The sequence below is a fragment of the Caretta caretta genome, chromosome 15 (assembly GCF_965140235.1).
Source record: "Caretta caretta isolate rCarCar2 chromosome 15, rCarCar1.hap1, whole genome shotgun sequence".
NCBI classification, from domain to species: Eukaryota; Metazoa; Chordata; order Testudines; family Cheloniidae; genus Caretta; species Caretta caretta.
In genome coordinates this window covers 22,553,840-22,576,856 of record NC_134220.1, presented here as the reverse complement: position 1 = coordinate 22,576,856, position 23,017 = coordinate 22,553,840, and the positions used below count along the sequence as shown (strand labels likewise).

General features: G+C 39.8%; 1 protein-coding gene across 2 annotated transcripts in view; it reads left to right on the top strand.

Annotated features, from left to right (window-relative positions):
* Positions 1 to 23,017, top strand: part of GLT1D1 (glycosyltransferase 1 domain containing 1) — a 90,850-nt gene that overhangs the window by 56,531 nt on the left and 11,302 nt on the right. Inside the window, exons 9-11 of one of the 2 annotated variants that reach the window (XM_048822280.2) lie at positions 8,925 to 8,968; positions 10,460 to 10,580; positions 21,570 to 21,668. In XM_048822280.2, coding sequence (XP_048678237.2) covers positions 8,925 to 8,968; positions 10,460 to 10,580; positions 21,570 to 21,668 — 264 coding nt within the window. The remainder of the gene's footprint in view (positions 1 to 8,924; positions 8,969 to 10,459; positions 10,581 to 21,569; positions 21,669 to 23,017) is intronic. The other variant, XM_048822281.2, reaches the window with a different exon arrangement.

Here is a 23,017-nt window from a genome sequence, read left to right as displayed (position 1 = left end):
TCATATCTCAGCTGCTTGAGACGGTTTACCTTTAGTAACCAGAACAGGGCTCTTAACTAGCAAAACTGAAAAGCTGAGTCACCCACTTAATTTTTAATAAGTATTTTAATAGCCTTCTCCTGCAATTATAAACTCGAGAGTCCGGCTGAACTGCAGCCTGTCTTATGATTTGTATTTGTCTGCTGATATGAAGTCTTCCCTTCCCCAGTTTTGGTGTAGTGCAGTTTCTGTTCCCACTGATTTTGCTGAGCAGAGGCTCATGTCTTTGTTTGATTATTTTAATGCCATTTGTACTAGTCCGAATTTGCGCACAATTAGCAGGTGTCAGCTGGTACAAAACAACTTTAGACTTATTTCTGACACCAGACAGTGAGCACAGCACTTGAGCTGACAGTGAAAATCAGTGATGTCTGTTTCACTTTTAGATTCTGAGTGCTGTAAAATTTTATTTGGAGGCGCTAAAGGGGAAGGTTTAGAATATTAACAAACAAGTAGAGGATGATAAACTGAACTATTAAAAAAAAAATACGAGAGAGGGGTTTAAGAAATGCTCATCTACCCCAAAGACTTCCCCAGCGCTTTTGCCTCCTGTGGGCCAGATGCTCCACTGCACTCATTCTCAGTGTTCTTTTTTGCAAAAGAATTCAGTAAGTTGTGACAATTTATCCACAGTAGCGAAAGTTTCACAAAAGGATAGCACAGTAACTCCACAGTTAAACTTGCTGTATTTATTTTCTTGTGACCCTGAAAGCTTCTAGGTAACATGAGAAAATGAATAAAATCTGAATGGGCAAGTATGACTTTTTTTTCTCCTTCTTACTCATTTTTGTTCTCTTTAAATTTCACTACATATATTTAGATTAAAAATACCACTATCTTCCCTCTTTTATGTTTTCCTTTTTATCTTCATTTCTTTCCACTCTAGTACACCAAAAGATTTGAAAGTGAACTGGGGTGGAAGATAAATCTGGAGCAGGTATAATGCAGTTTGTGCTTGCGACTTGGAAGATGCATTTGCTCCTCAAATGAAGACTTTAGGCACTTCAGTTCTCTTTTTAAATTTGCTTCACTTTTTCATGAATTGAACGTCATTACGATGAGTAACCAGAAGAGCCCAACATTAATATATGCAGCATATCCAGAGAGGTTGAATGATTGACCAAACTTTTAAAACTCTTAAAACATTTTAAAAAATATATTTCCTCACACACACAGAAGGCAATTTTCTCCAAATACTATTAAAATATATTTGCACATAGGTGGGGCAACTAGAAATCTACATCTCAAAATAAATCTTAGCTGCATTCTAACTTTTATTGTAATACCCTTATTTCCATTAACTCTTACACCACAAGATCCTGTTGAAGTCAATGAAGTTACTTGTAGTTAAGATAGTATTCATTGTGGGTATTTACAATCTAGCCCTTAGAAGTTATCATCACATAATAGGTTAATGTATTTTATTTTCTGTTTCTTTGCATTTGATTATGGCTTGGATCCTGCATCCTTCACTCACGAGTAGCCCTGTTTACGTGAATGGGATTGGTCATATGCATAACAGTTGCAGGAACAGGTCCTATAATACCATTCATACTCCTTTGCTTCTAGCCCCTCCACAACTTTTTTCTTTCCCCCCCGTTTCTATTTTTAATTATAAAGATACTTGAAACAGAAGGTGATTTTCAGCAACTTGGCCTTGCAAGGATAGGGGCTTACAGAATCTCTTTCTGAAAAGATAAAATCCTGTTGCAGAACTTTTGTTCATTTGAGCATTCCCTACTGCAGTTTCACCTCTTGTACTGCAATAAACCCCTCTTGAACCCTCTTTGACGATACCATGTAATTTTTAACCATACAGGTGGAAAGTACAGAATATTGTTATGTTTATGATGACATTATTTTTCATCAACAGCTATTTTTTTCATGTCTGACTTCTTCCCGTGCCCACTGAGACAGTTGTTGAGTTGAATATCACAGAATCTAGAGATGGAAAGGACCTATCAGGTCATCTAGCCTATATCCTAAATAATCAAGACTCTTCCTGACTGTATGTTTTCTAGTGGTTTTTGTAATCCAGTTTTAAAGGAACCTACCGATGACGCTTCTACCAATTCAAGTACAAAATTATTTTACAGGCTCCCAGACCTCATTATTGGGAAGATTTCCCTGTATACAGTCTACAGTTTTCTTTTCATCACATTTCTCCTGTATCCACCCCCACAATCTTCTGCTATAATAAATATTTTCCCTCCATCTTTGATGTTTACAACCTCAAATAACTGTAGATTTTTATATCCCCTCTCTCTTAGCAGCTTAGTCAGTCTGTGTGTATATATATATATATATGTGTGTGTGTGTTGAATATATATATATATATATTCAACACTTCCAATATTTCCTCTTTGTTTAAAACATCCTGCAACTGATATGGCAAATAATCTCTCAGATGCACATCAAAAGTAGTCCCAGAAATCAAGATGGTATTTGCATAGAATGCATTTGTAGGACGTATAGTCCTATACTCATGTGGACATTGAGTATAAACTTTATGTGGTTATGTTTTTAATAAGTTTATGTTAATGGCTTTAAATAAGTAGCTTTGAAGCAGCTTGATTTTGAGTCTTGATAGAGTGAAATAACCTCTCACCCAGTATCCCAGATGTTGTGACAGTTCTGAAAATTCTTATTTATGAGACCATGTCCATCTGGGGAAGTGTAAGCACGAGATGTGTGAATGGGTAAGGAACTACTTTTGTAAGTTAAAGGACAATGGGCCATAAGTTATGACCAGGAAGATAACAGGCCCCAGTAGACAAGAGGCATTGAAGAGTTTCAGCTGTTCACCTAAACTCAAGGTGTTGAGATCATCTTGACAGAGTAATCTTCTGTTTTTCACTCAATGTAACTTATTTGGGGCAAACATAGACTCATGGAGGTGTCTAAGAAAATGTATCCTGAAAAGAGAACCTCAAAAGCGGTCCAAGAGTCAGAATGACATTGCCTAATTGAAACTGGACAGTGCAGTTGAGGTGGGAGACCTGTGGTTCCCTGATCTGATCAGAAGAGCACAGAGGCGGTCCTGTGCGATCATACCAGCCATACAAGATGAGGTAACTGAGGAAGAAGCGTGCTCCTCTCCAAGGCCCCCAGAACAACTACTCAAGGGCTGATACTGCAGCTTCCCTTACCAAAGAAAGCAGAAACAAAGACATCTCAAACCAGTCAGCTGACCCAAGAGCAACACCCACTAGCATGACAGTACCTGAGCCAGAAGACACTGCCTGGTTGCCCAAACTGCAGTTCCTGACTGACTCTGAAGCTCAACAAGACATGCAAGCTAAAGAACAGATACTTTTTCTTTTTCTAAGTAACTTTATTCTTTCTGTTTCTTTAACAAGACATTTCAACATCTGTGCAGGGATGTCTAATAAGAAAGAGCTAACCTAAACTTTTTAAAGCCTGGATGTGTATGTATGTGGCCACTAATAGTAATAGCACATGCATATAAGCCCATAGTGTAAGCTGCCACTGGGTATTAACTAACATAGGTTTGAAGTAAATCTTACCATAGATCGTTAAGTCAGCTGGGATACATAAAAATGTATACCTTAGCCCATTCTTTCCACAAGGGAAAGTATAAGCTGCTAAAATTCATAGGAGCAGGCAAATTAAATAAGGCATTTAGTCATTGGTGTTAGGTTAACTTTGTGGTTTGTAATAACTTGACCAATTGTTGGTCTTAAATTATACTTTTTGTTGTTATCCGATTTTAAGTTGTAGCATTATCAATATCTTGATTGACTAATTCAATTTATATTGTAATATCAATATTATCATATTGTTAATACTTGAGGGAAGTATGCTGGGGTTCCTCTTGAGACTTCTTCCACTCAGTTCCCCAAGAACTCAGTTTGACTTTAGTTTCATCACGTAGGTTCCTTTATTCTGCATACTGCAAAGCTACGCTGAGTTGATTAGACTTAAGCATATGGGATGGATATAGGGCGTACCATACATCCAAAGTTACACAGCAAAACTTTTTCTTAATTGCATTTTTACCAATACTAATAACACGTGCATTTTTAACTGTACATTGAATTGCATGCTTTTGGAGTCGCTCGGTTACTTTGCAGGAACCCGTTTTTGTAGAGCATGATTTGTTCACACATTGTTTATCACAACCTTCTTTTTACCTTGTTACAGGTTTTAGGCTTATTTTGTTATTTTGTTTATTGTAAATGATTCCATGGGTGTTCCTCCTTATTGTAGGTAGTGCAGACATTTTGTTTTTAATCTGATTAATTTACCTTCCCAACTTTGTTTTTTCAAGAAATGAAACCTTACCTATGTCCAATTGCTTAAGTTAAGCCAGGCGTACAAAATATAAGAAATATATATAAATATAAATAAATATATAGTTTTTTAGTTATTAGTACTTTTGAATAATTGTAATGACACACCAAATTGATTTTCTATGAGCAACCGGCAGGGAGGTAAAAACAAACCTAAATTAAAAGTACTTTAGTTAAATATTCACAGAACACTGGACTCAAGTCCTAAAGAAACCCTTATTATCATTACACATTTGTTCATGTTCTTATCATGTGCTATCTTTGTTAGGACATCTAAAGTAGCAGGAGACAATTTATTCATCAAAATGTAGAGTACGCCTGGTCTAGCGGTTTTTCCCTGCTATTGTGTCAGGAGACATGGGTTCTAGTCTTGGCTACTACTGATTTGCTGTGAAACCGTATACAAGTTGCTTCTCTGGTCAGTGCTTCTATTTCTTCATCTGGAAAACTGGGGATAACAATATTCCCAAACATGTAGGAAGGCTCGATCTGTTGGAAAGCTTAATTTATTAAGATGAGTAATCACAGAAAGATCTTTGCATGTAAAGGTGCTGGAGAAGCACAAATTATTAATAGTTTAACAAACAGAGAGGACCTAGCATGCTTATATTCACTTTCAAGGTTCCACAGTCAATCCCCACCCTATCTATTGTCTCTCGTTTACTATCAAGCTATTGATGCTCGCCTTTGAGGGTCCCATGATGCCAGCCTCCCTTTGGCCCCTTTCTAAATTTTCAGTCAAGCACCTTTGTGCTTTCTCCTATGCAGTCCCACGTGCTTGGAAGGCATTCCCTGTAAACATCCTCAAAGCTACCTCATTATCCAACCACAGATCCCTCCTCAAAACTCTCCTTTACTATGACGACTACAAAATATTTGAGAATGGTTAGGTTGTTGGTGTGCAGAGACCACGGCCTATCATGCTGACCCGTATCATCTCATTGTTCTCTTGTATGCCCCCATCTGTCTGTGTCCAGCTGTTGTCTAGTCTTACTCTTCCATTGTAAGCTCTTAGGGGCAGGGACTGTCTTTTTGTTGTGTTTGTACAGCATCTAGCACAGGACTATGGTTCCCAGGTTATTAGGACTGCTAAGTGCTCGGTAATACAATTAATTAATAGTTAATAATAGTCTCTTCATCTAACTCACCTCACACAACTTCCAGCTTTTTTCTCCAGCTGCTGGCAAAGCTGTCTTAAGGAAGGAAGGAAGGAAGGAAGGAGCTGTGGTGGTGTAGATCCATCAGAAGACATTAAGAAATATTAATTGTTAGCTATGTAATGGAAGAAGAATCTAGAATCACAAGATTCAGATTGTGGTTGATGAAGTTGTTGTAAATTTCTTGTAGATACTCATTACAGACATACTGAGCTCTTTTAAAAACAACATTTGTATTTTGAGTTCTTTCCAAAGCTTGGCCTTAAAGCTACTGACCATCAAAACCTAGCTGTACAAGCCTGCTCAGTAATTGATCAGATCTGAATATGAGGTCACCCACAGCTGTGAAACTAAGGAAGTCTTCTTGCACTGTCACTCACATTCTTTACACTCTGAGTAAAAAACTATGCTTATTGAACTTGCAGGCATAGCTTTTGACTTTCTCTAGCACTCAGGGCAACATGTTGACAGACTGCAAATGTACTATGAGCTCTGCTTTCTACAAAGTTTAGACCAGGGATAGTGGATTATTTTTTTGTCAAGGTATAATCAAGGTCCAGACTTAGAGAAAATAATATAAAAATAACAATAATGATGATAAGTAGTAGTAAATAAAAAGATTTTGGGGTCCATTCAAAAGCATCTGGTCATCCAGATTTGGCCCACGGTCTGCCTACTTACTACCCCTGGTTTAGACAATAGCAGTAGTCTTATCAAAACATTCTGGACCATTTCTTTAAGTTCATTTGTAAACGGCAGGTGTTTAATATAGTGTGTTTGCAGACAGTCCCTCTGGATTTTGATCATGCTAGGCCCTGTGCTGAAGCAAAGACATCTTCATTGTTGTGAAATGTTTGATCTATGGCTGTTTTCACAGTATTGAACATATCTTAGAGATGATTCTTGCCTGTCAGCAAACTAGTGTCTCCCTAATAGCCTAACTCAGCCTGTTAGATGTGGTTTCTTACTCTCTCTGCATCCACAGAATTTTCATTTTGCCTCATCTGCACTTATAGAAACTGTTCATACAACAAAAGCTCAGTGATATATTATGAGATGTGAAGTCCTCAACGGCTTTCCTGTTTGTTTGGTTTTTTTTGCAAGGGGGAGTTGTTTAATAAAATGCACTGTGTGACTGATGACAACTCTCACCCGGTGCATCATTAGGGAACACAAGATAAAATGTTACAAGAACTCTTTTGGCTGTATGAGGAATCTGACTGTGGGGGTCTTTTGCACTGGAAGTAACTTTCTGAGACCAGTAACTTGAATGCTGCGGCTACGAGGTTTCTTGGCATCCTGCAGAACTGATTGGCTCAGAAAGCACTAACATTTTTGTCTGTGTCTCCAACATCATTTCAGTCATGTTGCTACCATGCAACTTAAACTTATTTCTATGGGGATTGGGGTTGGATGTCTGTGCACACACAAGTATTTGAGTGCTGCTTATATTGTAATCACTACCAATAGACAGGTTTCAGAGTAGCAGCCGGGTTAGTCTGTATCCGCAAAAAGAAAAGGAGGACTTGTGGCACCTTAGAGACTAACCAATTTATTTGAGCACAAGCTTTCGTGAACTACAGCTCACTTCATCGGATGTATTCAGTGGAAAATACAGTGGGGAGATTTATATACACAGAGAACATGAAACAATGGGTGTTACCATACACACTGTAATGAGAGTGATCAGGTAATGTGAGCTATTACCAGCAGGAGGGGGGGGACCTTTTGTAGTGATAATCAAGGTGGGCCATTTCCAGCAGTTGACAAGCACGTCGGGGCGGGGGAGTATTAAACATGGGGAAATAGTTTTACTTTGTGTAATGACCCATCCACAATGCATCCAATGAAGTGAGCTGTAGCTCACGAAAGCTTATGCTCAAATAAATTTGTTAGTCTCTAAGGTGCCACAAGTACTACGAATAGAATTACTTCTCCAGAACAAAAAGTGTTTTCTAAAATACTTTGGGTATGTGTTTCATACTCTATTCTATACAACAAAGTACAATATTTATCTGACAAACTCATCTGTAGACAGTGTCCTTCATAATAATTATGCATTATGTGCTCATTCTAGAAAGAGAACTAAAACATTAACATGGGGGCAAAAATTAAACCCTACTGTCCCCACATTGCTTTAAAATACTGTGTTTTGCACAGTCTCGTAAATCAACTTAATCAACTCATGTTTAACCAAAAAACAAAACCAAAACAACAACTACCCAACTTCTGTTCTTCTTGCTCATCTGGTTATGATTTCCAAATGCCTATTTATAGTTTTTTTTCAACCTACTAAATGAAAATAACAGATTTTGTTAGTCTTTGTAAATAAGCCTGCTTAATTTCCCACCTTTACAGAAGTGTTTTAATAAATCTAGAACATTCTTCCCATTATAGTCACACATTTTAGATTTTTACATTAGTTTTCAAACAGATTCCTCCACTAATGTTTTAAATGTGTTTGATAGTGCAGGGCTCAGTTGTGAGCAAGGGGTGGTGATGGTCCAAGAAGTCACTTTACTTTCCCTCACAGGTAATTCAAATGGTCAGATCCTGAACAAAGGGCTACTGCTGGGCCACTACCCGCCTCCGAATTTCAGTCCCTGTTCAGCGGGGCAGCTTATATGTGCCCTGCTCCCTACTAAGTCTGGATTACAAGGTGGCAAACCATCCCGCAGTTATTAATATTTTGTATTGCAGTAGCTCTAGAGCAGTGGTTCTCAAAGCCGGTCCGCCGCTTCTTCAAGGAAAGCCCCTGGCGCGACGGACCGGTTGGCCCACGCTGCTTCCCGCAACCCCCATTGGCCTGGAGCTGTGACCCGCAGCCAGTGGGAGCCGTGATCAGCCGAACCTGGGGACGCGGCAGGTAAACAAACCAGTCCGGCGCGCCAGGGGCTTTCCCTGAACAAGCGGCGGACCAGCTTTGAGAACCACTGCTCTAGAGGACCAACCTGAAATCAAGGCCCCGTAGTCTCAGGTGATGTACAAACACATAACAAGAGAAAATCCCTGCACCAAAGAGCTTCCAACCTATACAGGCAAGAGGAACAAAGGGTGGGAGAAAGGGAATATCATCATCATCCCCATTTTACAGATGAGGAATTGAGAACCAGAGCAATTACGTGGCTTGCCCAAGGTTACAAAATCAATTGCCAAGATGAAAATAGAACCCAGATCTCCTGAGTCCCAGCCCAGTGCCTGAATCATAAGACCATCCTTCTTCTCAAGAACTAAACATGAATCTACCAAATATGGTTTTCTATAGCACGATTTTAAAATCTGACTTCTATCTTAACCTTATAGCATATTTTTACAAATATTGAACTGTGGAAATTTATATTTTCCTTTTAGGTGTTTAATGTGTATGTTGTACTGCTACATAAAGACATATGACTGTCTATGTGTTTCTTTATAGGTTGATCCACAGTTTACAAGTGAAGTCAATGAAAAAGTTAATAGGTAAGCAGTTATGCTCCTTATCAGTTTAAAAAGAAGCAGAAAGTTAATTCTAGCCTTTTATTGTCTAGATCTGTGTGCGCGCGCAAATCCTTGTACCTTGTGTGCACAGTTGTCTGCACATCTAACAAACTAATTCTGGTAGTTTGTGTACAAGGCTCACATATAAAATATTGCACGTTTGACTTTTCCAACAGGTAAGTAGAACTCTGTATGTTGTTTTGTGTTAACTCGTATCTGATTTAGAATTAGATTTCTGCCATTTATAATTCATGTGGATATTCTCATTCCACTCTTCCCCCTTGTTTCTGCAAGATCTTACATGCTGTTGGTGGGTGGACAAAATAATCTGCGTTAACTCTTTTCTGCCTCTAGTTTACATGTTTTCTGATTGAAGGGTATACATTTTGGGAAACAGAGATTTCTTCTGCAGTACATAAGAATCGCCTGGCTGGAACAGAACAAGAGAGCAGTTTCCTCACTGTGTTAGCCAGTGCCAGATGGACAGTTAAGAATCAGCACACAGCGTATATGCTCTGTAATATTCTCTTGCAAGAGAAAATTTCTTCCTGGTCCTTACTGAGTGGATAACTCAAAGGGTCTCTTCTGGGCTTTTCACTGATGTTATTTTAAGTTACAGTGCTACTCTCTACTGTCACGCAGTTTATATAGTCATTTACATCTGGGCAAACTGGGTGTAAAATGCGACAAAATTAGAATGGTGGCATTTGGCAGTGTGGTCTAGCAGAGAGCGTGCTGGACTGGGATCCAAAAAAATGAGGGATCTAGTCATAGCTCTGTTATTGACCTGCTGCATGAGCTTCTGCACATCACTTCCCCTGTTTCCCCCTCCCCCTCTTTGTCTGACCGGTAAGCTGTTAAGGCCCCAGTCTCAGATGATGTCTCTAGGCACTTCTGTAATACAAATAATAGCTAATCATAATATTCAGTACAGGTGGAGAGCACTACACAAATGCTAGTAATAATAATACATTGTACATGCGGAATCTTTTATCGAAGGATCTATTAATATTAATTAAGACTCATTATATCTCTCTTGTTTTTCCCATGGGCAAATCATTGGGTATGTCTGCAGTGCAATCAAAAGTGTGACTGCAGCTTGTATACGTCTGCCCATGCTAGCTACCCATGATAGCTTTAATCTAGTTCAGTTAGCTTCAGATGGCCTGTTCAAGCCCACCCGATCTCCCTGCATATGTACTCGTGATGCTAACCTATGTTGCGCCACTGCGTCTTCATCGTAAGTGGTACTCGGGCTAATTAGATTAAAGCTAGTGTGGATACGCCTACATGAGCTGCAATCATTTCCAATTGCACTGTGGACGTACTGATACTTAGTGCAATCAGAACCATGATTTCTGACAGCCAGGGTTGTTTTAACCTCTAGTCTATACCCAGCTACCATAAATTCAGGGGAAAAGTCCATAGTGCATGCAGTAGGAACTGTCCTAATTATTCACACTTTACTTCCAGGACACCTGGGGTACATTTGTTACAGGAGATACCTCAAGATGATCTTCACGCTGCTGTGAAAAGATGCTTTGCAGTGGTGAACAGCTCCATTTCAGAGGGGATGTCTGCTGCAATTCTGGAGGTAGTTACATCCAAGTGTTGAATGTGTGCAGCGTGTGAATCTGAAATTGCTTTGTATCTCTTGAAATTTATGTCAACATTCCTATCCATATTTCAAAGCCAAAGCCAGTGAAGGCAAAACCAAAATGTTTTCTTCACAAGATTAGATTTTTTTAAAAATTAAAAATGTATTGAAATACTACACTTTTATTTTTTAAAGACAGGCTGTAATTTAATCAAGCCTGTTAAATTAATATTACAGAACCTTAGGTAGGATGATCTGGATTTCTTGTGGCTGTCACATACTCCTGGCTTAATATCCGACTCCTTATAAAATTGCTAGAAAATGCTTTATTATTACATCATGATACAGAAGTGAGTCTGAGGCTGGATTACTGAAGTGATAAATAAATTAATGACAAGCTCATTTTATTAATTTGCCATATTGGTGGCAAAAAAAAAATCTCAGGTTTATTTCATACCAGTCAAAGTGGGGTCCTGCTTGCTCTCATGTGTCTCCTACAAAAAATCATAATTTACTCAGGCTCTGTCTACACTTACGGCAGCATGTAGAAGACAGGCACTACATGTGCAGCTACATGCCACAGCGACAGGCAAGCTGCAGCCATACTTGTCCCTGCTCTGCTGCCAAGGCCTTTCACGGAATCGGGACATGACACTTAAGCAGGACACGACACTTAAAAACAGCAGGGTAGATGTGGGAGATGCTACTTCGGCATGTAGAGAGCTGTGTAGGGTGTATACCCTGGGGCTTCAGGTATGTAGGGCACTCAACTCACCTAGACCATGCCTCACCATCTGCAATGCTATTTATACCCATGCTAGCTGGGAGTGCCGAGTCTATACTCTACATGCTGCCATAAGTGTAGACATACCCTAAGGCGTGGTCGACACTGGGGGGGCGATAAGGGGGGGCGAGCTAAGTCGGTCTAAGTTACGCAACTTCAGCTACGAAAATAGCGTCGCTGAAGTCGACAAACTTAGAGCTACTTTCCGCGGTGTCTTCACTGCGGTAGATCGACTGCCGACGCTCCCCCATCGACTCCGCCTATGCTTCTCACTCCGCTGGAGTACCGGAGTCGACGGGAGAGTGCTGGGCGGTCGATTTATCGTGTCTTCACTAGACACGATAAATCGACCCCCGCTGGATCGATCGCTCTGGAGGTAAGTGTAGACATGCCCTAGGATTGTAAGCTCTTTTGGGGAGGAGCCATCTTTTTGTTCTGTGTTTGTATAGTTCTTAGCACAGTGGGGGTCCTGGTCCATGACTGGAATTCCTACTAATTTACTATTAGTAATAATAATAATAGCAAAACTCCTATTGCTGTTCCTAACGAACTATAGCAGTTTTCACTTGTAGAATGTTTTTCATCTGTACGTATCAAAGTTCTTCATAAATACTAACTAATTATGCTTCATAAGACCTCTGCACGGTAGATAAATGTTAGTTAGGGAGCATGTCACTCATCACTGAACTGCAGCCACCTCTAGGGTGGAAGGCAGACACTGTTTGACCGCACACAGTAACATTATGTTCTTATTGCACAATCTATTAAGACAAGAAGCAGTACTGCATTTGAGCAAGGGCTAAAGAAGGTTATGACACTTCCAAAGTTTTCATTGTTGAGAAATGCTGGAGAATACCAACAGCATCTTATCTCTAATTTGAGATCTAAGAAGAATCAAGGAACACCAACCACATCCAACTGAAATTATATAGGGAAGTTAAGTAGGTGGAATATTATTATCTGAATCTGAATTTGCCAGGGTGTCAGAGTTAACATGTAAAGTGCTTTGAGATCTTTAGTTTCTGAAGTGGTTAGGAACTCGGTTTAGGTCTCCTCCAAAAAACAGCAGCACAGTAACCCCAAGCATCATGCCAGGGCAGTGGTTCAGTACTGACTCAAAGGAATGAGTGCGACCTGCCAAGTCACCCCCCCACCACCACCTCCTGCAACACTTGCATGTTTCCTTTAAGGTCTCTCATCTAAGAGATGACCAACACTCAACCTGATTTACCTAGTGAGAGAGGGGGAGAACAGAACCTACATGGGGATACAAGATCTGAGTGGGTCTCCCACAGAATCTGGTGATTCTGCTAGGGGTAGGAATAGCTTTTCCACAAGGATGGGGACCGACACGGTAATTTGTAATAATCTCCACAAGGATTTTCTGACTAAGATTTCCAGTCCCCTCCCTCGTTTTAATGTGGGAGGGAACAATCTGGCCTAGCAGGCGGGTTAGTATCTTAACAAATGTTTGTTGAGTGAAAAATGTAAGTCAGTGTGAATTTACTCGAAAGAAACTATTGACCTCAGTTCAGGGATTATTGATTTTCGCTCTGCTTTGTTGAAGGCACAGTTCTGACAAGGTTTAGTTCTGATGCCCGAAAGACTAAATCAGTTATTAGCAGGATTCTGATAAAGGTTTGTGTGTGTGAAATAGAATATCACTACTCTCTATGCAGCTTTTCATAATTGCACTACTAAAGAATCGAGTAGCACTTCAAGGGGAAAACTGCCTTATTCTAAATTTCTATTACATAGCTACAGTGAGTAAGTTTCAAGGTGCAGGGCTGCCACAAAACCCCTATTCTCATTGAAAACCAACATATAAATAGAACAGTAAATGGCTTCCCATTTATTACCCTGTCAGTACACTAAACCACACAAAACTACTAAGCCAAAGGAGCACTCCTTGCACCAGTGCACATTGTCTTTGTCACACATCTCACTCAGTCACTCACAATGTTAATTTCTTTCTTTCTGGGTGTCTGCCTCCCGCTGAAAAATTGTATTTTGGATAGATAATCCCCCAGATGCTTTCATATACATTTCTCCATATTGAATTTAATTTTATTTCCTACTCATACAGTAGATCTTTTGGTATTATTTTCTACCCTCACTGGTGTGCGTAGCTGCTAAACATGGCCCAGTTTAGTACTGTTTGTAGTTTAATCCACTTACAGCTATTTTGCAGAGACTCACTACACTGAAAATGGAGGGCTAGTCTTCTATTTTTGTAGTTGCTAAATACACTCAAATAACCTGTGAAATAATTGAAGTGAAGAATGAAACTCCCTTCTCTAGGTGCAAGAATTGACCCATAATAGTTTGTCTGTCATTTTGCTTGTACATGATGCTATTTAAAGAGGTATCATTCCACGCATTTTCCATCATTGTATTGATGGGATAATTTCAAAGCTTGTAGTCAATTTTGGATTGTGTTCATGCATAGTCATGCATTAAAAAATGTATCTACTTCCAAATATTCCAAACCAAGCTTGTTATGACTATGGATTGTTTTAAGTTGGCCTCTTCTTCTTGTGTATTTTGATGCTGTATATGTTTATTTTGCTTTCTATTCTGGAGATGAAATAAGACAGCATCTGTTACTATTTCTGCTTCCACCGAATTTCTTTATATATATTATTTTACCAAAGTTTTCTTTGTGTTGTTAAGAAAATGCTACTTGATAAATAGTTACAGTTACAGTTGGGATAAATAGGATCTAATATCCTTACAGTTGAGATAAATAGGATCTAATAGTGGAGGCTTGAAAATGGCCCTGGCTATTGAGTCCAATTCATTTCACTGTGAATACTGTATAACATGTTCTCATAACAAGACGTGTTGTCTAATGGCCTGAGAATGTGACTAGTGTCAGGAACTCCTGAGTAATAATCCCTGCTCTGACAATGACTCCCTCTTGGGCTTTGGACAAGTGATTTACGGCCTGAGAAGTGCTGAGAACTCACAATTCACATTTGTTTTTGATCTCCAGCTCTCCCCAGAGAAGGTGCTCAGCATTTCTGAAAGTCAGGCCATTAACCTCTCTTTAATTTCTCCACAGTGCTGCTATTAAAGTCAGCACCAGTTTCCATTCAGGAGTAATGGAGAGAACACAAATTATTTACCTTTACCTATCTCTCTGAGTGATATCTGTTGGTAAATGTTGACCTATTATGGTAGCCACTCTACTTACTCAAACCTTATTAGGGGCTATGTTAGAATGAACAACTGTAAAGAGTTATGAAGATGTCACTTCTAAGTATTATTCAAAAATCAATAGCTCCTTCAGGGCTTGTAGTTTCTCAGAGAGCAGGGGACATGAAGCCACAAGGACACTCCATTTCCTTCCACCACTCACAAACTGATTTAGTTGGGGTTGGTCCTGCTTTGAGCAGGGGATTGGACTAGATGACCTCCTGAGGTCTCTTCTAACCCTAATCTTCTATGATTCTATGAAACCAGCACTGGGTCAACTGCTGAATGAAGACAGATGGCCTTAGTCCTACCTTGAGTGCAGGGGACTGGACTAGAAGACCTCTCGAGGTGCCTTCCAGTCCAGTCCCATGATTGTATGATTCTACGGGCACATCCATTTTTGGAGTGTGCTAAAATAACCTGAGCTGACCATGGAGGCCATGTGACAGTGATACAAAGAGCTAGTCCCCTGCAAAAGTCTGAGCATGCTGGCTCATGCTCACATCAAACAAGTTACTGAGCTAAAGTCCCAAACTGTATAGGAAAGATGATCAATGGACCATGCACTGGACTGGGATTGAAGACACCTTGGTCCAGTTTTTGGCTCAGTCATGGATTTCATGTGTGACCTTGGTCAAGTCACAATCTCATTCTTCATCTATAAAATGGGAATAATAGCTCACATAGGCGTTGTGAGAATGAAATCCACTAATGATTATGATGTGCCCAGATATTACAATAATGAGGGCCATATGGGCAGTGCACTTTTATTTGTTAGCTTACTTTAAACTGGACTGAGCTTCCTACTGTCTTTAGAATTGATGACAGTCTTCCATTGACCTCAATGAGAGCAGAATCAGGCTCATAGTTGTCCATTAAGAGACTGTATGAGGCTAGCACTTTTTACTGACATTGACTCTTCAGCCACCTAGTGCCTGTTATAAATTTAGAATGTTTTTGATTTTGTATTAATTCCCTTTGGATAATTACACAGTAGGATTTGATAGTTCCGTGGATCCATGTCCCTTAAAAACATCTCTGCAATCCCCCTACCTAACGTGGCCAACAGTAGGAAGAGCCATCTGTCAAGGTCTTGTTTTTTTAACAAGACAAATCAAACTAAAATTTTTTGGATCAGAGATGGAACAAACATTGTGCTGGGGTTTAGAAACCAAATTCCTGTCTACTAGGAAATTTTAAATTTAGCAAGGTCATATATCCTGCATATGCTTAACTTTACTGACGAATCATCAATTGTCCCTTCAAACTGTAAAATTTTGTCTGGTTCAAATCTAGCTCTGGTTTGAAGTGACCAGAAATCATTACCATTTGATTGTTTGATCTAGTCATCTAAGACCTGTTTTTAGTATCCAAATCACAAAAAAAATGTCACAATTGCCACCTTTTCTTCTTAACAGTCACTGAAGAAGGGACAATGTGTGGGCTTAGAAAATAATCTTTGACCCCTTATAGATCAGAAATGAAGCACATTGTCGGGAGGGGGCGGGGAATTGGTTACTATCACTGTTCATATAGTAACTTGCTGTGTAGCGGTTGAACAAAAGATTTTGACTCTAACAACCTTTCACCACAGCACCTTTCCTCTACTCTAAAACGTACGTAAACTGTTGTAAAAATCATGAGATCTTGCTGGAATTAAAAAAACCCCAAAGCAATGAACCAACTAAAGAAAACAACACGGAAATGGAGGAACCAATGGGTCCACCCTCGAATACACTGTATTGTGTAGCAAAATTCAGTCTCAGCCATCACATGAAGCCCAGTCCTGGTGCCTTGGAACAACTCACAGAAAGCCAAGGAAGAAAAAATTAAGCTGCAGGACAGGAAGTAAAAAGTGAGGGGATACCAAAATGACACCAACAGAAAGGGCTACAAGGCAGAAAATGAAGAACACTCCAAAAAAGACCATACAATGAATAAAAACTGCAATTCCCTCCTCCAAACTTAGCACTGCTAGTTAGAAATGCTTATTGTGTACCATGCCTGAAAAAGGAACTTTACACCCTGTATCCTTCTCAAATTACTTTTAAACACATTTGCAGTCAGGATAAGATAACAAAACAGAGGGCCACCAGAATAACCTCTTACGTTAACTTGTTATTGGCAGGTCCCAGGTCAGTAAATTATATATATATTTTCAGCAATACAAATGATTCTTTTTACTGCTTAAAAATAGAGTAAGCATCTCAATTAAATTCAAGGCTACTAGATGCAGTAATTATTTACAGCACCATCCATTTGTGTAAGACTGGCTGGTGCGAAGCCAACTCTTGTCTTATCCAGTTGGCCATCTGCTCTGTATTTCAGTGGCTGTAATTCATCAATACCTATGTGATTCCAGGCCTCGGATTTTTTCAGGTGTTGTGTTTATTGTCCTCAATCTCTAGCTAGCAAGAACATCAAGCTCTTTCTCCACTGGGTTCAGAAATGAAATAAAAACTAAAGTCCAAATCCTCAAAAATTTGTAGTTGCCTATATCCCTTTGATTTCAATAGGCGTTAGATGCCTAAATACCTTTGAGGATCTGGGCCTTTGTGGCCTATTTTAATGAGCGGCATTCAGAGAAAAAAAAATGAATAAATGTGCTATGACAAAGTGCATAATAATGTGGGAACACTCTCTCCCAGACCAAGGTGCAGCAATATTGTAATACACATACCAGGCCCAACACTAAACTCAACCTAAGGCAGAATTGCTATGGGGCACTAGTACATTGAGTTGTTCATCATCATTCATGTATCAAGTGGCTTGTGATGTCCTTTTGTTCAGTATGTCTAATTAACTTGAGTGGATAGCAGACAGTTACAACAGTCCATTCTGGAGCACTGAGAGGAATTCTGAAAAAAAGGATAATTTCTTTGAATAAGGCTCTTTTACACTTGGATAGAGCATCCAGGATAGCCTTGTTAATATGGAAAATTCTACACGAAGTAGACAGTTTTGAAGTACCACAGCATTTTTTGTAAAGTGAAGGAGAAATATAAAATTCAGAGAGCCAAGTACTGTGTTGTGCATATCTCCCCACTGAAATCCATGGGACGTAAGTCAGTGTAGAACTGGACCCTAAGAGTTATATAAAAATATTTTTTAAAAAAGTATGTCCATTGTCACCTAGTCATGTTGCTTTTGTGGTGGTGCTTTCATAGATTTGAGAGATGACTTTTCTTGTCACTAAGCTAGTTCAGACAGGGAACCCACCCTTTCATTCTAGAGCCCACCATGTTTCACTGTGAGCTTGTCTAAGTTGATAGTGCTTTTGATGCTTGTTCTCTTCTAATCAGGTAGGAAAGCAATGTTCCCTAAGACTTTGTAATCCTCAGGGGGATAGGAAGCTTTTCTGGAATTGCCATCATGTTAGCTTTCCTCCCTTCCCTCGTCTTCCAAAATGTTATTTCCTGAGGTGGTTTTCTGAAAGAAGAAGCAACCTGTAGTCCCTTACTCCTGAATCCTGGATTTGAGGGCCACAGCATAAAAAAACAGAGGCATTAGGCAATCTAGGTCTGAATTAGGGTCTTGAGCCCATCTCTAGTGGTTACCTTGTTCACATATCTGGAGACAGTTGTCATATCTGCTACCATACATACATATGTGCTTAGGACCAGATTTACAAAGGTATTTAGGCACCTAATGCTGTAGATTTTCAAAAGCACTTAAGTGAGTTAAGCGCCTGACTCCCATTGACTTTCACTTTTGAAAATCTCCCTAGACACATGTTTGTATCTTTAGGTGCCTAAATCCCTACAAAAATCTGGTCCTTACTCATTTATCCAAACTGGTTAGACCATTTAATTTCTTCTCATCAATCCGTTGCTCTGAATTACCTCCAGTTGGCCCACTATTTTCTGGTATAAAGGCTAGAATGGGTATGTCATTAAGGATTATTAATATTATTTTTAGAGCTATCTGCTGAAAAGCATGTTAGCATCAAGAGGAGGATGGGATTTGTGTGTCTAGGGCCAGTTTCTCGACAGTGGTACAGTGTAAACTATGTTTACCTTGGATATTTTAAACTGTGAATGCATGTTGCTAGGCTACTGCATTCCTTTGCTCTTAAATCGCACATGGCTTTGTACGCTAGTGTTTGGGATATCGAGTCTTGTCCAGATTTAAAAAACAAAAGACGTGTTCTTCTTCCGCATTTCTTTCCCCCCTTAGCTTTTTCTTTCATGCTACTTATGCTGAAGGAAAATTGTTCCCCATCAGAGACTGTAATGACAGCAATTAAAAATGTGTTCTCTCCAAAGTGACAGTGAATCAGTATGAAATGAATTGAACATTTTGGAGAGTGAATTTATTTCTGTTTGACACTGTGATAATTGTACAAGACAAGCCATTATACATTCAGGGTTTGCGAATTTCAAGATTTCCAAATCCAGGAATGGTAATTAAAATTTCACATCAGGGCTTGACAAATGCATGAGTGGGTGATGGGAGGGACTTTCCTGGGGTGACTGGGGCTAACACACTGGTTTCTGTACACTTAAACTTTCGTTCAAAAGTTTCTAGCCCTTATCTTTATAATGAAGATGATTTACTGGATGTGAACTGATGCAGTGCTATATCTATGCTTCTGAATCTACAGACAGTCTGAAATTATATGACAACCATCTTGAGACTACATGTTCCCCCATGTATGTGTATCTAGAAGGGAATCTGCAGCCACATAAGGGGAGGGCATTTCTGCTTCTGCAACATGCTACCGGACTTCTCAAAAGCCAGGCCTTGGGGACTCTGTGGGTGTTGAGGGAATGGGCCAGATTCTTCCCCACAAAAACTCCTAGATTGCAGTAACTATTTTAGTGGCCAAAAGAGTTATTTTGAGAAAATCTGCAGTTCCTGCCTCATACCCAGGCCTGCTTAGTGAGATCTCTACTACTGCATTAATGGAAAAAATGATTCTGTCTAATAGAAACGCTTAGAAAAAATCTGAGGATGTCTGGTCACATATGAAACTATTGCATACTTTTGCAGTTTAGTACATATTAGCCCCCCCACACATCATAGGTTATGTTCTCACTTATTTATCCATGTAGTCACTTTAATAATTGATGCCCTGCATGATCTCTACAGGTTCAGGTTTTTGGTTTGTGTTTTGTTTTTTTTCCAGGTTTTGCAAACAATGAACATTGAATATATTTTATTTATAGGCTACTTATATTGTGTGCATGAAAGTATATTTTTTTCATTATGTGTTTATATTTTATATAAAAACAATAAAAATAAAGTTAGAAAGAACTCCTGGAGGAATCTGATACAAATTACTGTTAGAGGCTGTATTAGCTTGTCCCAGCTCCTCCATGCTTGGAACCCTCTTTTGGAGAGAGGAAGGTCTAAGAGAAGCCATGATGAGGAAGCAGAGCCATGCTCAACTGCAGGAGCCATGGTCAACAAGGGCCAGTGAGAGCCAGGGCGGCAGAGAAGAGGCCAAGGCATCTCCATGCATAGGTGCTGGAACTGGATGGTGCAGCTGCATCCCCTGGCCTGAAGTAACAGCCAAAATACATGGTTTACGCCTTCAGCATTCCCACTGTAAAAATTGTTCCAGCACCCCTGTCCCTAGGAATGTCCTTGCCTCTCATGGATCCCCCAAAAACTGTAAATATTTTGAGAGCTGTGTGGATCACAACTCCTTTCTTCTTCTATGGAGCAAGAGAACAAAGAACCTTGTGTGGGGGAGAATTGGCCCCTTCAGGGAAACTGTGAACTATGTCCATTCAGCTTCCTGGGATGGCAACTACCTAGGGAGGTGGTAGAATCTCCTTCCTTAGAAGTTTTTAAGGTCAGGCTTGACAAAGCCCTGGCTGGGATGATTTAATTGGGGATTGGTCCTGCTTTGAGCAGGGGGTTGGACTAGATGACCTCCTGAGATCCCTTCCAACCCTGATATTCTATGATTCTGTGATTAACTCCGGTAGTGAAAGTGACAGGCTTCAATCTGAATCTTAGTTTTAACTCCTCAGTTCCTGCTAGATGTTCATAGAATCATAGAATATAAGGGTTGGAAGGGACCCCAGAAGGTCATCTAGTCCAACCCCCTGCTCAGAGCAGGACCAATTCCCAGTTAAATCATCCCAGCCAGGGTTTTGTCAAGCCTGACCTTAAAAACCTCTAAGGAAGGAGATTCTACCACCTCCCTAGGTAACGCATTCCAGTGTTTCACCACCCTCATAGTGAAAAAGTTTTTCCTAATATCCAATCTAAACCTCCCCCACTGTAACTTGAGACCATTCTCGTTCTGTCATCTGATACCATTGAGAACAGTCTAGAGCCATCCTCTTTGGAACCCCCTTTCAGGTAGTTGAAAACAGCTATCAAATCCCCCCTCATTCTTCTCTTCTGCAGGCTAAACAATCCCAGCTCCCTCAGCCTCTCCTCATAACTCATATGTTCCAGACCCCTAATCATTTTTGTTGCCCTTCGCTGGACTCTCTCCAATTTATCCACATCCTTCTTGAAGTGTGGGGCCCAAAACTGGACACAGTACTCCAGATGAGGCCTCACCAATGTCGAATAGAGGGGAACGATCACGTCCCTCGATCTGCTCGCTATGCCCCTACTTATACATCCCAAAATGCCATTGGCCTTCTTGGCAACAAGGGCACACTGCTGACTCATATCCAGCTTCTCGTCCACTGTCACCATGTTAGGAACTTCCAGGAGGTTTCAGCCTCTTCCTGGGCCAACAAGCCCTGTGTACTCTGGCCATGAGAAAAATGAGCATCTATCTAGTGACCCACCAGATGGTCAGTAAAAGGCTAGTTCAGATATTATTTTGAAAGTGATGAGTCCTGACTGCCAAAATCAGTAAGACAAGCTTTGTATTTTAACGAGGTTCCATAAAATGGCTAATGTAAGACTTTTTTGATTGGGGGTGGAGAAGTGGGAAGGAGCAGTTTTGGGGGCAGGTTTCTTACTATTTCTCACCACAGACTCCTCTTAAAATGAACCCTAACTAAATCATCTTTTCCCTCCACATTCTTTAGGCAATGGATTTAGATGTTCCAGTGCTGGCAAGGAATATTCCTGGGAATGCAGCAATAATACGACATAAAGATACAGGACTATTATTTACAGATCCCCAGGTAACAAGAACAAAAATCAAATCAAAACCAGAGCATAACAAAACAACCCTTTCCAAACATTATTTTTCTTTTCCATGAACTGCTTGTGTCTTGGTGCTCTGCTTGTGGTGACTTTCAGTGGTTATACTCTCGTTCTCTTAAAAAAACCTACTAGCCTACCCTGCTTTTAATGAAGTGCTGTTGCTATCTCGTGCTCTCTTCGCAGTTCACTGAATGCTGGGGGGGGAGTGAGGGAGGTCAGCCTTACTGAATGCTTCTTTCTAGCTTTAAGAATATGCCAGTTGCTTGCATGCAGTTCAGTTGAGATCTTAGCTGCTTTTATTTAGTTTTAGAGGTTTCTTAGGCAAACCCTAGAATAGATGTTGTGCAGATGTCATATTTCCCTTCAAACAGTTGCTGAAATGTGAACACATATTGTAGAAGCAGTGGATCACAAAATCAAAATGGGCTGTGAGCCCAAAGTTTAGGATAATATGGTCATGGCTGGGATTACAGATAATAATATCAAGAATTAGTAGGTCATGAATAAACAGTAGGGCAGAAAATAGTTAACAGTTACATAGAAAATAAAGACTATGTTTTGCACTCTGTGGATGTGACAGAGAACTCCGTGTATATATATTAAGTCCTAGAAATTCTTTGATTTGGGTGGGTTTTTATCCAATGTGGTTTGTCATTCTCCCATTGTCTTTGTGCATCGTGAACATAAGGGACTCTGCCACAAATTATTTCCAGTCTTGAGCAAATCACTTAATTTTTTTGCCTCACTTTCCCATCATTAAAACACAGAAGGTAATACCATAGGAATGGCAAAGGTTAATTAGTGCTTTGAAAATTAAAACGGGTAGACACAAGCTTAATTATATGTAAAGAAGTTTAAAAAAATTTTTATGAAGGTTCTGTGAATTCAAAAAACAAATAGGCTGCTTATCCAGCATGCAGTCATTAGTTTTGATAATGAAGAGGGAAGACTCAATGACTAGAAATAGACTCCAGTATTTTTAATTCATGATCTAAAACAGACCCAGCTAATGTTTTGATTACAGGGACAAACTTATTCTGCATTACGTTTGTTTAATGTGGCATCCCTAGATAGTCACTTGGGGTCTGATACAAGTCTCGCTGGAGTTGGACTGGGCTGATATTCTTTAAACTGCAAAATCTCTTCTCATCATGAGTACTGTAGTTTCCATTTGTTTGGTGTGTCAGTGTATTGGATTATTGCTCTATTACTATGTATTCCTAAGGCACCCAATGCCTTAGCACCCAAGGAATGAAATTCTATTAGTGGCTGTGATGAAAATCTATTACAGTTTTAATAAACAGTTTTCAAAGTGTCCATGTTCCTA